The 17,000-nt window shown below is 39.6% G+C and overlaps 1 protein-coding gene across 1 annotated transcript; it reads right to left on the reverse strand.

Moving 5' to 3' along the window:
- Positions 1-4,521: 4,521 nt before the first annotated feature.
- Positions 4,522-16,547, reverse strand: LOC121932582 (sterile alpha motif domain-containing protein 9-like). The gene is made up of 4 exons (XM_042471352.1): positions 16,507-16,547; positions 15,590-15,656; positions 12,850-12,919; positions 4,522-10,680 (listed from the first exon to the last, which is right to left on the reverse strand). The coding sequence occupies exons 3-4, from the start codon at positions 12,861-12,863 to the stop codon at positions 5,802-5,804; spliced, it is 4,893 nt and encodes a 1,630-aa protein (XP_042327286.1). The 5' UTR covers positions 12,864-12,919; positions 15,590-15,656; positions 16,507-16,547; the 3' UTR covers positions 4,522-5,801.
- Between the last annotated feature and the right edge of the window lie 453 nt (positions 16,548-17,000).

Below are 17,000 nucleotides of genomic sequence, written 5' to 3' on the forward strand. Positions count from 1 at the left end.
GGGAAGCGGCGTTTTGCTGCTTCCCCGCAGCCCGAAAAGCGGCAGATTGGGGCCTCAGCGGCTGCCGGTGTAGCCGCTGAAGCCCCGATACTCCGGGGAAAGGGGCGGGGCCAGACCGCCCCAAATTGGCGGTCTGTATCCCGCCTCTGTTTCCCACACTCATTCATTCTCCTCACCTACAGGTTTTCTTATAATAATTTGTTTTAAAATTTGAGCATTGTATTGGTAAATGCTTCCTATTTTGTACAAGAGAGCCAGTGTGGTCTAGTGGATTGACTGCTGAACTAGGATTCCAGGGGACATGTTCAAATCCCTGCTCAGCCATGGAAACCCTTGGGGTGACTCTCTCATTCTGAGAAGAAAGCAATGGCAAACCTCCTCTGAATAAAATCCTGTCAAGAAAACCATATGATAGCATTGCCTTAGGTTACCATAAATCAAAGACAACTTGAAGGCATACAACATACATAGACTTTCATTTTTGTAAAGGTCTTTGGCTGTTCACCATAAACTCAGGTCTGTCTGTCAGTCCTTAATATTGATAGTTATAAACTATTTTAAATGTGTCAGTCTAGATTATTGTATCAGCTACATGTGTGTTTAGCCTATATGAAAGAAACATCCCCATTTTAATCTATTTTATACCTTTAAAAGTGCTCATACTATACAGATGCACATACTTGATCACAGTCATCAAAAATGGGGTGTGATTTAAGAGGACCAAAAAAATGAGGTTTGACACCTATCTATAAGCTACTTGAAAGTATTTTCCAAACACTCACTTCACATTTCTGTATGTTTTGTTCTGGAATGTATATTTATGAACCAGTTTTGACCAAACATGATATTTACACTTGGGCTGACATCTTGAGCATTTCTACAATTAGTATACTTAGGCTCTTTTCAGAAAATTTCTGGTTTTGGTTCCCCTCCATATAATTTGATGTGATTTTTTTAAGGCTGTAAGTGCTATCACTCAGACCTTTATTTCAAATAATTAACAAAACCATCAATATCAGCCTGGACAACACCAGGAATACATAAAACACTGCAGATCTGAAACCACCATAGCTTTTATATTGGAGTTCCAGCCTAGGTTTGGATCCAATCCACAGTATTCACGTTCCTTCTCACACCGTGTGACCTTTCAACCATCAATATCACCAAACCATGTTTGATGCAAATTGAAAGCTCACATGCTATTCAGCAAACTTTGACAAGACCATACATAGGAGTTTATCAGACAAGAGAAATTGGAAGTATAATCCAATGGCAATCCAAACACAATCATGGGGTTTAACGTTATTGCGTGATAGACTACCACACACAATTTCAGGCAATGGGAAGTCAGTCCAAAGGCAATCATGGGTTTTCACGTTATTGCGTGATAGACTGCCACACGCAAATTTGGGCAATGGCATGCTATTTTCAGGCAATGGGAAGCCAGTTCGAACGCAATGCACATTCATGTAATTGCGCTAAACTAGCGACTTTAAGTGAATGCGTTCTGGCCCCACTTTCTTTTCATCTGAATTTAAGAGAAATTCCTCCCGTTTGATAAACTCCCTTGTGTGAGAAGGATTGTGAATACTATGGATTGGATCCAGGCTGGAATTTCAGTACAAAAGCTATGATGGTATAAAAAGCAACAAAGACTTTACCTTATATCGATTGACAAATATAGATGTCCGAGGCACGTTACACACCTGCCATAAGGGACGTCCTTAGGACGTCCCACTTTGAAAACGGGGCGTCTCTTCCAGACGCCCCTTACCCTATCACGGACAGAGTCCATAACAAATGGTGGCAGCCGTTCCACATGGCTGCCGCCATTTTGACGTAGCGGATGCTCTGCGTCCGCACGTCATGGCCTGGAAGTGACGCTGCGAGTGCAAACTTTGGCACTTGCGGCGTCTCTTCTGGGTTGCTGGAAGGAGCGCTCCTTTGCAGCATGGAGGAGTTGCGCGGTTTGGCTGCTGCGACTCCTCTGCGCTGCAACCGGCAGCGGCCTGAGACCGCCCCTTTTAGGTGGTGTGTAATGGGCCCAAGTTGGCTTCAGGAAAGGAAGAGGCAATAGGGATCATATTGCAAACATGCACTGGATAATGGAACACACCAAAGAATTACAGAATAAAATTAGTCTGTGATTTGTAGATTATAGCAAAACCTTTGACTACATAGATCACGAACTACAGTCCGTCCTCGCCTTACGCGGGGGATCCGTTCCGGATCCCTCCACGTAAGGCGAATTCCGCCTATGCTCGAGCCCCATTGGAAACAATGGGGCTCGTGCGCGGTGGTGTGGGTGTGCGTGGGGCGCAACGGGTGCGCGCGCCCATTCAATTGAATGGGAAGCACCGCCCCTTCGCCCTGCGCGCACCCCGCGGCTTGAGCGCGTATGCTCAAGGCCGCGTATGGCGTGCCCGTGTATGGCATGGGTGCACTGTACTATGGATAGCTCTTAAAGAAATGAATGCGTCACATTTGATTGTGACAAGGCATAACCTGTACTCAGGATAAGACGCTGTTAGGACAGAATACAGAGAAATAGAATGGTTTCCAGTTAGCAAAAGGGTCAGGCCAGGCTGCATTTGATCACCCTATTTTAAACTGTATGCTGAACATATCCTACGTAAAGCAGCAGAAGAAAGAAAGCGTGAAAATTGGAGAAAGGAACATCAACGATTTAAAATATGCAGCTGACACCATGCTTCCAGCAAATAGCAAGAAAATAGCAAAAACTTGGAACATGCAAGGAAGAAAGTGCAAAGGCAGGATTATAACTGAATATTAAGAAAACAAAAATAATGATCATATATGATTTCCTTAACTTTAAAATAAACGATGAAGACATACCTAGGCTCAGTCATTAATCAGAATAGAGACTGCAGTTAAGAAACCAGAAGAAGACTAGGATTTGGAAGGACAGCTGTGAAGGAACAAGACAAGACCCTGAAGTGTAAAGATATATTACTGAATACAGTCAGCCCATTCCAGATCAAGCAGCTGTTTGCCACTTCTTTTTCAGCTAGCGATAATGCAGATCAGGGTAGCAGCGTGCAGTTGCTGCAGCCCCAATGCTGCTCTGTGAGCTGCCCCTTTGGGGCAGTCTGTTTCACCCCTTACTCAGAGGTCCTATAATTGTAGTCACTAGCACAGTCAATTGTCCCAAAAGCATGCAGAGTCCTCTTTCTCACTTTTGAGAACTGACCTCTGCATGATGGGCAGGTGAAAGGCAGTGGCACTCAGTGCATAAGTGACTGTGGAATGTTTGGACAGAGTAACTAAGCTAGTGTTTATGCTATGCAAAATCTTATAGGAATTGGTCTGTGGCTGCCACACACACAGTTGGGAAAAATGTCCCATTGAACTCAGCAGGATTTATCTTTAAGTAGAAAAGTATATACTTATACTGTGAATGAGTTGCACTTAGTATCCACTGAAATAGTCAGTTCAGTTCAAATTTTAATTGTTTCCAACCACTGGACATCACATGCAAACAATGCAAAGAAATTGTGCAAATGTCAGATAAAAAAGTTAAAATATAACAATATAAAATGTAACATAAAATTTCTAAGACCATTCCTAATACAACTAAACTTATCTGTAAGAGTTATATACAAAACATACAAAATGAAGCCATAAGAGCAGTAAAACCTCAAACTTAGTGGAGTGTCTCCTAATAACTTGTACAGCCTTTAATTCATGCCATTTATAAGGCTGTGGCTCTTCTAGTGATACTAGAATCTTTATTAAAAAGCACAACAATCTATTGTCAGTCAGTCAGTCAACATTTATTAGACATACAACAACATACATTTACAATAAAACTTCAGGATTGTTATTAAAATTTAAGCCATAATCTTGTTGCCTCCACCAGAAAATTGGCTATTAGCCTGGTAATCTTTTTGGGGGGTGGTTTTTAATAGCTAAAAACTCCACAAGATATTTTGTTGTAATTCCCTTTGACAAAGGAGAACTAAACAAACAGTGGGGAATGCAGGAGATCCTCGACTTCATCCAGGTCACAGCAACAGTGGCGTAGATGAGAAGGGAATTTGACTAATTGTTTGTCTATAACCGTAGAAGGCATTAGTTGAAACCTTAATGTAGGATGAGCGAGGGAGGTCCTTTAACATCTTCAGCCTCCCCTCCAGCCCTGGACCAACTCATCATGGGTGGTGGCCCATAAAGCTTCGGGCGATACTAAGAATATTATTTTATTGCTAATTTTTAGTCTCCCCCTTTTTTAAGGTGTTAGGTTGTCATCTGTTAATTGTAACTTCTTAACTGTAATTTATAACTTGCTATGCTATATTTGTTTTATTATTTCATTGTTTATTGGCATTTGCTTCGTTAATTTTTGAATGAGGGGTTGGAAGTGGGGATTTTCTTTTGATAATTATTGATTTGAATGTAATCTTTTGTGTTATCCTTTTTTATTATTGAACTGTTATGAAATTATGATGATGATGATTTACTATGTATTGCTATGTTATATTGTTTTATTATTTTCATGTTTATTGTTATTGCTTTGTATTGTATTATCCCCACTGTTGTAAACCACTTGGATTCCCAGTGATTGGGTGGAATATAAATAAATCCTATTATTATTATTATTAGACAAAACTTTTCAGTTTTAAACAGAGAGTCCTCTGAGCTTGGAAGGTGTTAAAGTAAATTGTACCATGGGGAGATTTTAACTGATTAAAAAGATGCAGTCTTCTTGTACATATCATTACCAGGTGGCTTCAGTTCTTTCTCTGCTGATACATTATCTTTCTTGGAAAAATAAGTTTCTGTAAAGCTAAATTTATGAAGGAGACATGTGATATTTTGATACCAAAATTTTGTTTTGAGGCACTTATTCCCTTACATAATTTTGCTAAGTGATTTTCTAACATTATTCTTTTTTGTCTTAATCAGAAATTAAAGATAAACAGTCAGATCTTCATGATCCAGGACTGTGATCCCATTTTCAGCTGCAAATACTATACCAGGGTGTATCTTGGGAGTTCCCAAGACAATTCTTAAAATTCTGTTCTGGATGCCATCCAAGTCTGCAGCAACTTGAAAGCTCCAGATCTCAGATCCATACAACACCTGCAGTTGGAGTTTCTGTTTGATTAAATACAAAATTGAGGACACTTGGCTGTTTCCTGTGCTGTACCAAAACAAAAGAATTGCAGTTTGCAAGCTGCTTAGCCTTGAGGTTTGTAGCCCTGACATGTGATTGGCATGAGCCAGAAGGAGCAAACAGTGTATCTAAGTAATGATATGGAGTCACCTGTTCTATCTTATTTTGCCCAATATGCTAATTGTGTGTCTTAGTCCCACCACTGAAAACTACATCTTTGGTTTTGTCATAATTGAGTGACAATTTGTTATCTGAACAATATAAATTCAGATTAACCAGGAGTCTTCTAAATCCAGTTTGAGTACCTTGTCATCTGCATATAAGCAGGTGGACCTTCCTCCCACAAAATGATGGGGGATATAATTTATCACTGCTGATTTGATAAACAATATCATGGGACTAGACTGAAGCACTAAGAAATTTAAAACAAAGAAAATGGGTACAGGCTCACCAAATGAAGCACAAGGGAGAAATTAACTATATTTCACAGAAGCATGACAGATGTTGGCTGGGAATTCTGGGAATAGTATTCCAAAAAACATAAAATTTCCACCATCTAAAATAGGTGATAGAGAGTAATCTCACACCAGCTTTCAAACATCTAACGACAAAGAAGCCATTGCATTAAATATGTACTGCAGGAGAATATTTTTTTCAATAATGGTTAAATAATTTCAATGTCATAGGCTATCAGGCCTCCAATGGAAAAGCCCAAGTAGAAAGACACTCTTTCAATGCTTCGGCCACTCTTTAACTGGCCAAGGAAAACAGGCCGTGCTGGAATGTTGATGTCTTCATCAATTCCATAATCTACATAGACAAGATCATATTCAACCTTGCCAGTCAGTCGAAGCAAAAGACGTTTGGCTTCATCTGTTTTCCATATCTCTCCACTCTGCCACTGGGCACTGAGTTTATCACTTAATTTGGAACTTTTCTCATGTCTAATCTTGGTAGCAACACACTGATCAATTTTTCCTTTGTGAATAAATTTGTTCAGATTGCTTCCTTTCCCGAGGTAGAAAAATGCTATCGGTTGCTTGGAACGGCACATTTGCCAGTACTTACTATTAAATGCCTTCTTCAGTGCATTGAGGTATTTTTCCATTTGTTTAGAATCTTTATCTAGCTTTTTTTGGTTTTCAGGCCAAAACAATAAAGAAGCTAAGAAATATGGTTCTGAGTATCTATGTTCGAAACCTACAGATTGCAGAATCATTTTCAGCTGTTCTCTGAGCTCCAGAAATGAGTGTGCCATCTTGGAGTTTGGACGGAGGCAATGGAGAACAATATTAGCCAAAATAAAATTCAGTTTGTCCCTCTGACTAAATTTGGTGGAGTTCTGAACAAGCAGATCATACTTTTTCACTATGTCCTCCATTTTCCCTACAGCATTTTCATGATTGCTGAGATATTCCAAAATGCCAGAGAACTTGTCTGCTTTGGAAACTTCTAAACTCTTCCTGTAGTTTTCCAGCTCCAAAGATGAACTCAGTTTTGACATCTTTAGCCAATCAAAATCAGAGTGGCAAAATATTTCCGCATACTTATTGAAAAGTTCTTGAACCTTATTCCGTATTTTGAGCTCAACAATTTCTTTTTCAGGATTCTTTGGTTTCAGAAAGATGAAATAGTTGTCAAAAAAGTCAAATGCTTTTTTAAAGTTGGCTTGCAGATTACTTAAATAAGTAGCGTACTTTTCAATAATCAGTCTGTAGTCTTCACAGTCAGCACCAGTTGTGGCTTTTGGAATATCACAGTTTCCTGAGAAGAACTGTATGATGTGTTTTTTAGAAAGATCATCTTTTTTGTTGAACAAAGGTGTTGATTCGATAATTTTTATAGTGTATAGTCCAGTTTCTATTTCTCCTAGGTAACCAGATGTATTATACATTTCATACCTTCTCTTGTATTTTACATGTTGAAAATATTCTCTCCCGCTGTCTTTATTTTCTGTTTGTTGTTGAGATTCTTTAAATGCCTCCGAGGCACACTTTGCCAGATTCAACAAATCATCCAGAATTTCCACAGTTATTATGGATTTCTCTGTACTTTCTTCCAGCCAGTGCTTTATTTTACTTTTAAAAACTTGACCCAAGGTATCTGATATATATGAATTATTGGGAGCACCTTTTTTAGCCTTTTTAGCCCATTCTAATGCACAGTCAAATTTCTTCTCCTTGATATAGAAATGCCTTGCTAAGGCTTGGCTAATAAACACATTTTGGGTGAATCTATGAGTCCCCGCTGTCAACACCCTTTCCACTTCCGTACTCTCTTCTTCTTTTTGAATTGCTTCAATTAATGGGGAAAACAATGTGTCTGTATCATCTCCATGTTCCTTTCGGTGTCTTGTAAGCAGCATGCTTTGCACATCTTGCTGAAGTTTGTCTTTCCCTATACCAATCTCATAAAATAAATTCTCTCTTAGCAATGAAAGTGTAATCTCACTTTTAGTCAATTTGTATGTTTGTTTAAATTCTTCTAGGCACTGTACAGCAATGAGTGAGTGACTGATGCGTACCCCTTTGTACTGTCCATGTTCTTGCACTTCCATTTGTATAATAATGTTGGAGCAATTTCCCATCTTGTCATCCAAGTTTTCTGGACCCCAATAAGTCTTTTTAGTACTTATTCCCAAAAATTCCTCACATTGTGATACTGAGATTGTAGACTCTGTAACATAAGAATTAAGCAGTGCCAGGAAGGAAATAAGTTGAGCTTGCTTACTTGTAACATTTAGGCCTTTCAGTGTGTTTTTGACAACATTCTCTATGTATTGTCGATCAAAGTTTGTTTTCATAATCATAAAAGAATAAAAATCTTCAGGATGGTCATACTGATCTTCAATTTCTTTCAGTTTTTCCTCAAAAGCCCTTTGTTCTTTCAGAGTCAATTTTTGTTTCAAAGCAATACTGCTCAGACTGTTGTTTTTTGCACTCTCTACTGGATTCTGTGATCTCATACAATTTAAGATTATGACTAAAGGACTTTCATATATAATGCCATGTTCTGCTACAGCAGATTGGATAGCATGTTGTAGCAAATAAACATTTTCTTGCTCTTCGAAGTCATCCACAAGTAGCAGTACTGGCAAATAATCAAACTTGTTTGATGTTCCATATGTAATTAAGGTGGTCAACTGTGTTCCAGTTTCTGAAAAATCAACTGTTTTGTTTTTTAAAACAGCACACCTGAATTTCTTTCTCAGTTCCCAGAGAATATGCATGGCTAAAGTGGTACCACCACAGCCTGGATGATGATAAAGGTTGATAATTTTTGTAGGTGACTGTTTGGGGAACGGAGACCCTGACACAATCAGATCTTCAAGTTTTTCATATGCATCCCGCTTAATAAAAGAAGAACTGTAGCTTTCAGAAGAGAAATAAAAATTCCACCAAGACACTTTCCCACCCCGATAAAAATGCTCTTCTTGGGATTTTTTAAATTTAGAAAACTGATTTTTATCTTTCTCAATTTCAGTGTCTTTGCATTCATTTTCACAGAGTATTTCCAATGCAGCCATGAAGTCTTCGTCTTTCTTTAACAGGATTGTAGAAGACCCCCCTTTGGATGGCAAAAGTCTTTGAGAAGTTTGGGTCACTGATTTTAATTTTTGGATGGTACCATTCACCATTGGTAAGGTCAAGCCAGATATGCACCTGTCCGCTAGTTTATCGGCATCAATAAATCTGGCCTGCAAGAGATCTTTCCAGCGGTGGTATGTCTGTGTTCCAATACAAATACACAGCATGTCATCAAGTCCTTTGAGTTCTTGATAAAATGTACAAAATGTTTCAATCATGGGGTCACCTGGATCTTCCACTTTGGATAGTAAAAGAAACAGCACCAAAACCTTTCCTCTTTGCATTACATCAGGGTGGGAAAGAAATGATATCAGTTTTCTGACTTCGGCAGCTCTCTGTTGCTGCCAGCCACTTGGATTTAAGGGTTCACTGTTTAGGTCTGATCTGCCATTGCAGAAAATCCAGCTTGGCTGCTGATAGAGATTCAGTTCCTCAATAGTGTCAGGTGCTGAATTCAGAGGTTTCTGGTATTGTTTTGGAAAATGAAGATTTGCAGCTCTATTTTCTCTGAATGCCTTGACCACACCATTGCTTGCAGACTCTGGATCAAAGTCCAGGGCAGCAAATACATTCATTTCCTGTAAGAAGTTAACATGTGGTGTATCATGTGGGTGGCATTTGTTGACGACTACAATATACCAGCCATAATAGGAATTATCTAGCAAGTCTTTGTTGCCTGTGAGTAGGCTGGCCAGTTTCTGGCCTTCATGCTCTCTCTTCTGTCTTTTTTCTCCATGTTCTTCTTCAGCTTCTTTTCTGTTTACTGTTATTTTCTCAAGTTTAGACATAAATGACTTACGCTCATTTTCAGATTTATGGATATTTTTAGAAGCAGCACCATCCCTTATGAATAAACATGGCTCCCATGTTTTGCTCTTAAAGTTGTATGTGTTTGTAGAGAAATATTTAGATTGACAACTAGAGGATTTTGGAATGACATCAACTTCAATCACAAAAGTTTCTGATGCAGTGTTATTTTGCTGCAACACTTCCACAAACCTAGGTTTCCTAATGCAATATTTTGCAACATCAACAAAAGTTCGAAAATATTGCTTTATCATCAAGTCGAAATAGTTAATATATTTCTCTTTATCTCTGACCTTCACTCCAACAATTTCCCCATGGGGATTGTCTCGTACTCCTAAGTGGATAGTACCATTAGTACGGGAGTTCATGCATGCTGCCGCAAATCTAAAAACCTCATTGCAAAATTTCATTTTCATATCCTCTTCTGTTGCATTGTCTGTGTTTGTAAATAGTTTAAATTCATGGACTGGATCAATAAGATTCAGTGGCCCAGTTTCAGGTATGTGGAGAACATATTGTTGTATGTAACGATGACAGTTGTGGAATTCATCAAAAGGATGTGGTAGGCAAGTTTGCCTAGTGGGAAGGTGATTACTTCTGTTTTCTTGGTGAAGCATGATTTTTGTTTTTTCTTCAAGCATAGGTTCTGGTGATTCAGTGCATTCAGATTTTACAAACTCTTTTTGTTCACAGGTGCCACCAGACTTTGCCTCATTGTTTTCTTCTATGCACTTTCTATCTTTGATTTTATTTGATAATTTAGCATCAAAAATCTCTGTACTGTGTTCTTGTCTGGATACCATGCTAGATCCTTCTGCTGGATCATCATTCCCTTTCAGTGTATGCATTATTTTAATTGCTGGGCCATAGGGTATCCCCATTTCTAGAAGGTCTTGCTTTCTCAAGATCTTCAGGATAGAGCCTGTCACATCTTGCTGAAGAAGAGTGTCACCATGTTTCTCGTCAAGCTTCAGTTCATTTGTCACCCATTGTTTTACTTGTTCCTTTGTCCAGTTCTCAATGTTAGCATCAAGACCTGGGCTGTGTTCTTGTGTAAAAACCTTACTTGTGCTTTCACCTGGGTCATTATTTCCTTTTGTCCCATTCTCAGTATGTTTGAGCAGTTTTTCTTGGTTATGTCTCTTGGCCCTTTAAAGAAAAAGAAGCAGAAATTACCAATTACAAAACTGTTGATCCTTTTAAAATTACATTTGCACCTAACCAAATGATGAACATGCTAGATCCAATCTATGGGGGTCTCCAGACCGCCCCAAAGGGATGGGCTGGAGGTGCCCAGTTTCCCTCCGGAGGGACACCACAACCAAACTGCATGGCATCCCTCCAGACCAAAAAGAGCCCAGAAAAATCAGATTCTTTGGGTGCATGGTGATGATGTCATCAGTATGCCATTGGCGCACTGTGACGCATCCATGAAGCAAGCGCAGCACCCGGAGGTGTGGATGCGACACTGTGCTTGTGTTGTGTACGCGCACCACGTATGGATGGCATCACATAAATATGGCGCCATCCATACATGTTGGGGTTCTGGAACGTGCAGATGCTGCGTGCTCCAGAACCCTATCTGTCTTGGGCTTAGGAAAGCAATCTACGTGTCTGTCTAGACCTCAGTTCCAATGAGTTTAAAGGTGTTTTATTTGTGTGTGTGTGTGTTGTGTGTATGTGTGTATGTGTGTGTTTGTGTGTGTGTAGTGCTGAGGCCTCAGTAGGTTGCTATGGCTCTTCCTGAACAAGCTGCTTGTAGTGTTTTGTACTGTAATGATGAATAACACCTGGTTACAAGATGACTTTCCACAACAAAGATGTTGGTGTATTTTACTTCCACCCACCATGGATTCCTGGCTCCACCATTTCCCTCTGACTTTGCCCTCTATCTCCCATAGAATCACATTCATTTTCTGCTTGTTAAGAAGAAGCTGATGGGAACTGCAAGCCAATAACATCTGGAAGGCCATATTGCCCATTGTTGCTATGAATATAAAAAATATTGGTATGAAAAAATGAGTCCTTATTATGTCCATTTATCCTACTACTTTTTTTTAAAGGGGGGATGGCTTGGGCAACAAATCAGAAGGAAAGTGTTAAAGGTCAGTCATGACTGAAGTCTCACTGCTTTAAAATATATCTTCTCGTGTTCAAAACCTTGCCTTGAGCCCTATAGCACACATTTATCATCATTGCTACACAGGTTGAAGTTTGCCATCTGGCAGCAATGCAGAAGTGGGCCTTCTCCATAATGGCCCATGAAATTCAGAATGTTCTCTGATATTCAGAATGCACTGACCGTGGCAGGGCTTGAATACATTTCTTGGTGTGTGCTTTTATTTGCCATCAAGTTGACTTTTTCTAGCAATCCTATGAATTAAAGACCTTCAAAAACTCTTTTCATTAACAGCCCTGCAAACTCAGGGCCCTGGCTTCCTTTACTGAATAATCTCTCTGTGGTCTTCTTCTTTTCTTACTCCCTTTCACTTTACTTACTCCTTTCCACTTTACTGAGCATTATCACCTTTTCCAATGAGCCTTAATTTTCCAATCCTAGCCTCAGTTTAGTCATCTTGGTTTTTTTGTGGGTGTTTAGACTTGAGAGGTACTTGTTTTAAGTTTTTTATTTGTTGTATGTCACTTTGAAATATAATTAGATGTAGGGAACAGCATAATTTAAATAACAACAACAACTTCATTTAATCTGAAAGCTGAAATCAATACAGTTTTTATCTTTCACAGAAGAAATTTAGAGTTTGGAATAGCATGGTATGCTATAAGGATTTTGAATAAAGTGGATTTGAAAACATTACATCATCTTTCACCAACCCAATGCCCTTCAAAAATGTTGAACTACTAGGCGAAACAGATGGTAAAATAGAGCCAGCTTCTCAGCGGACTAGGGGTGTGGTGTTCAGATAGCAGCATGCTCCCAGTCCATTGGGAAGTCACATGGCTTACTGCATTAGCGGTGGGTCCACAATGTTTCGGCGCCGCAGTAAAGGCACCCTTTCCTTGGCACAAAAAGAAGTGGCTTTCTGTTGCTCCTTTTTGAACTGGGCAAAGGCTGGGTTGGGGTGTGGCATGCGGTTGCCGTGGCCCTAACCCAGTGAGCAAAGAGGTGGCCAGAAGCCACTCCTTCGGGGTCATCTGTTTTACCTCTACATTCTCCAGTATCTACAATTACCTTGGCCATAGACAGTTTTGCTTGGGAACCAGGGGAGCTGCATTACATTTGAAGTTCTGTAGCTTCCACTATTGTTATTCTAAGTATCTAATGTTACTGTTTCATACTGAATAAGTAGCACCATTTACCTTTTCTTCCCCATCTTTGAGGTCTATTGATTGATGTCTTGTTCTTTCTTGGAAAAGAAAGCCTTGAAGCCTGAGTGAAAACACAGGAGGGAGATCAACCAAACCAAAGTTCTACAATAACTTCAGAATATAATATATTATGCCAAAGCAGGATTCTGTGAATTTTCTTTATGAATTGCTGCAGAGCAAAATCCCTAAGGTGTTGCACTTAGATAATGCAAAATGTAATAAATAAATGAATACATAAATAATGATAACAATGCTTCTCCCGTATGCAGCCTGGATCCCAGCCTCACTTATCCAGCAGCTTTTTAAAAATGGCAAGCTCCTGTTTTTGAAAAGCCACTGGATAAGTGTGGCTGGGATCCAGGCTGCATATGGATTGCACTCGCCCAGCTGCAACTGAGTGCAGTAACACCTGCTTTTAAAATTAGACGCAACTGTATGCCGTCATGGATAAGTCACTTTAAATTGAATGCAAAAATTTCCAGTCAATCAGTCTTCAGTGGATGATCAGAAAGTTGTTTATTGCTGGAGTCAGAGGATTAGAGGTTACTAGTAAGACATCTTTGGGGCTTGGCAGACTGATGTTAAGAGGCAGCGCCGCACTGTCCCTGAAAACCCTGGGTTGGGGACACAGCAACTGCTCACCTCACTCCCAACCTGGCACAAAAAGAAACCACAGAAAATGGTTTCTTTTTGAGCTGCAGAAATAGAGCCCTTTCTGGTGGCGTCGAGGCTTTTCCTTGGCTCTAGGGCACAGTGTGTCTACATGCTGCACCAAAGACATGGCGTGATGATGCCCTCCATGTAGTTGGTCAGACGAGGGCCTTAGACAGAACTGAGGAATCAGGGCCACACATACACATAATAAAAGCATTTGAAAATTATTTGTTCCACCACATCAAATTGGCAGGCTCATTAATACATTGTTCTTAAAACAATACCCACTTTGGCTGCATTTCCCTTTTCCTGGGCAGGCTCTCTGTCACAGAGATTATGCTAATTGCCCCACATACTTTTACCAGCCCCAATTATTTCAAGATCCACTTTAGCTGTATCAACCCATGCAGTTAACAATAGTTTAAGACGAGGAATTAACACATATTTGATTACCCTATAATTATAAATCTAATTCACCCTCAAATACCCCCTTGTGTATATATTCCAAAATAACCCATCGCTCATACTACATGCTAAATCAATTAGTAGGTAAAACAAATCATAACCATACATGTGTCATACAACATATAAGACTCCCTTGATCAAATGGAATTCCCCAGCACTATATCATGGCAGGATTAGCTCAAGTCTGACAAAATCTCCTCATGGACCATATAAACACTTAGGCCTGGTACATACCGCCAAGAAGCGGAGTCCATGCAGAAATTCTAGGGTTAGGGACAGTGCACCCAAGCACATGGTCCCTAACCCTAGCACGTCACGTCGTTGTTGTAATGACGGTCTCCCATCCATAGGGGGGCCACCATCATGGGGTAAGCGACGTGCAGCATATAGACGTCGCTGCGCGTTGCTTGCATCACGAGTGCCTCAATGGTGCACTCATGACGTCTGCATGGCGTCCGAAGAAGAACCAGTTTTTTCCAGGTTCTTTTTGGGGCTGAGGGACACCGTGCAGTTTGGCTGCTGCAGCGTCCCTCCAGAGGAAAACTGGCCACCTCCAGCCCGCCTTTCGGGGCAGTTTGTTTTGTGCCTTAGTTTTTATTTACTGTAGTGTTCTTTTGTTCCTTAACTAAAAAGCATTTCCTGATTTGTGATTGTTGATTCTACTTCCTGTAACACATCTATTATGCTGCATCCACAACCTTATTGTTTTTGAAGGAGCCTAGGATGGCCAGGGCCAGTGGCAGGGAGGCCAGAGGAGCATGTGGCGAGCAGAGCCCCCTTTCTTCCCTCCTTTCATCTGTCATTCCAGCCTTGGCTGGAGTGGGGGACTGCTAAGAGCACTATCCTTAAATTCCCTCCCCACTTGCTTCTACCGCCCCCCATGGCCCTTAACTACAGTTGAACCTGAAGTTCCAGCATCTAGTTCCAGCTCTTCTGTATAAAAACTTATCATTTCTTCAAAGAATTTACATGCGATACTAGACTATTTCTAATTGTCAATCAAGTAAAGAACAGCCAGTGTTACAGTGAGATACTGCACATTCACTAATGCTTAGTCACAGGGCTGAATGTTATAACTGGATTATGGAAGCTTAGGTTCAAATCCCTAAACAGACCTGAAGTTCTACCAGTGACTTTGGCCGAGTGCCAGTTTACTCATGAGTAAGTCGGTGCCCAGCACAAAGTGAGAGGCTGTATTCTTTTGACCTTGCCCCTGGAAAGCCTTCCTCTGCACCAGGTGACACCATGATCAGGAACACCACTGACTTTGACCAGTGCCTCTTAGAACTAAACAGTCTTGCAGGTTTATTCTTCCTCCTACTTATTTTCTATCTTTCCCCCCAGTTCAGGAGTCTAGGAAGCTCAAAACAGATTAAAAAAAAAGTTAAAATTTCACAAAGTACAGACGTTAAAAGGTGATTAAACTATCAAAACCAACTAAAACCAGTAAAAACACAAACTATTTAAAAAAAAACACAGCATAACAAAAATAACAGAAAATCCAGCCTATTGTTTCAGCAGCACATTGTGAACAAAAACATGGGAAAGACATGATATCCTGCATTTGCTCTTTCAGTAACAAATAATATCGATAGTATGACCAGATACTTACACAGTATATCATTCAGGTTACACAATTCTCCATGGCAAAGGAATTTCTCCTTTCCAATAGGAGGGTCCTGTTAAAAGTAATTCTTACTAATTAATATTCATTTATTCAGGTGTGCATGCTATATAGCTTTATTTCCATGTTCATACATTCTTACGTTTCTAAACTGGATTATATGGAAATAAATAAAAAGCTAAAGTGCAAATCATGTGGCTTCATAAAGGCTTTGCTGGAGAGCAGCAGCTCTGGGAAAAGAAACTGAAACTAGAAACTAAACCATAAAGAGGAAGGGAGGGGAGAAATATTTTTTTAAAAAAGTGGCAGCAGCTTTTGTGATGCAAGTGATGCAAGAAACTAATATGGCTGATATTAAAAAAAAAAAACTAAAGCATTTCTAACTAAGCTGTTTCTGCCTAAGCTGAGTGAGAGTCAATAAATAATGTCCTTTTAAAACAAATTTATCTTTTAGTGTATTCTTATTTAAAAACACACACAGATATTTTACAATATTTTCCAATAGACTGCATTTCATAGGCCGTTATTTTGTCCATTGGGTGGGGTGGGGTGGGGTGGTGGATTAAAAATAGTTGCCGTTTGGATACTAACTTAATGCTATTTCTAAAGTCTAATGTTCTCAGTTAATTTTTATAACAACACTGTAATGTTATTTAAAAATTGTTCATTGCTACAGTAAATATTTCCCACTTCTATAATAGCAGTATATTTTGCTTGTTTATTTCAGTTTTGAAAATGAAAGACAGAAACTTGTTCATGATGGCACTATAATGACTATCACTTTTTAATGCAACTTATACAGATACTATATGATACTTGATAATATAAGTCATAATAATATAAATATGATTTGCCTGGCATATGAGGAAACACCAATGTTTGACTCTCTTTCTAATCTCACTTACCAAGACTGTTATGCTGACTTCTTCATGTTGAAGCTCCTGAGTCAGAAAAACCAAGGATCTTTGTTCTGGTTCTTGTATTAGTGGCAAGCGGTAAAACTCAGCTGCAAAATAAGTTGGTAAACTTTTGCCAACTCCTTATCAAGTGCAAGGCAGGAGAGTGTTTGACTTCTTTTTCATATGACTCCACCTTCTTTTGTTTATAAAATGACTAATACTGAAAGTAACACTTACTTGTACTGACTGGCATTTTTTAAAAGTGTACAAAATGCCTTCTATGTTCCTTGTGTGTATATATGTTCAATGGAGGCAACTTCCCTTGGAGTGTGTTCCACTGTCTAACAGCTCTTACTTCAGGAGGTTCTTCCTAATGTTGAGGTGGAATTTCTTACCCTGTGGTTTGCATCCATTGCTCCATGTCTTAGTCTCTGGAGCAGCAGAAAACAAGCTCGTTCCATCCTCAATATAACATCCTTTCAAATATTTAAACAGGTCTA

Source organism: Sceloporus undulatus, chromosome 6 (genome assembly GCF_019175285.1).
Source record: "Sceloporus undulatus isolate JIND9_A2432 ecotype Alabama chromosome 6, SceUnd_v1.1, whole genome shotgun sequence".
Classification (NCBI taxonomy): domain Eukaryota; kingdom Metazoa; phylum Chordata; class Lepidosauria; order Squamata; family Phrynosomatidae; genus Sceloporus; species Sceloporus undulatus.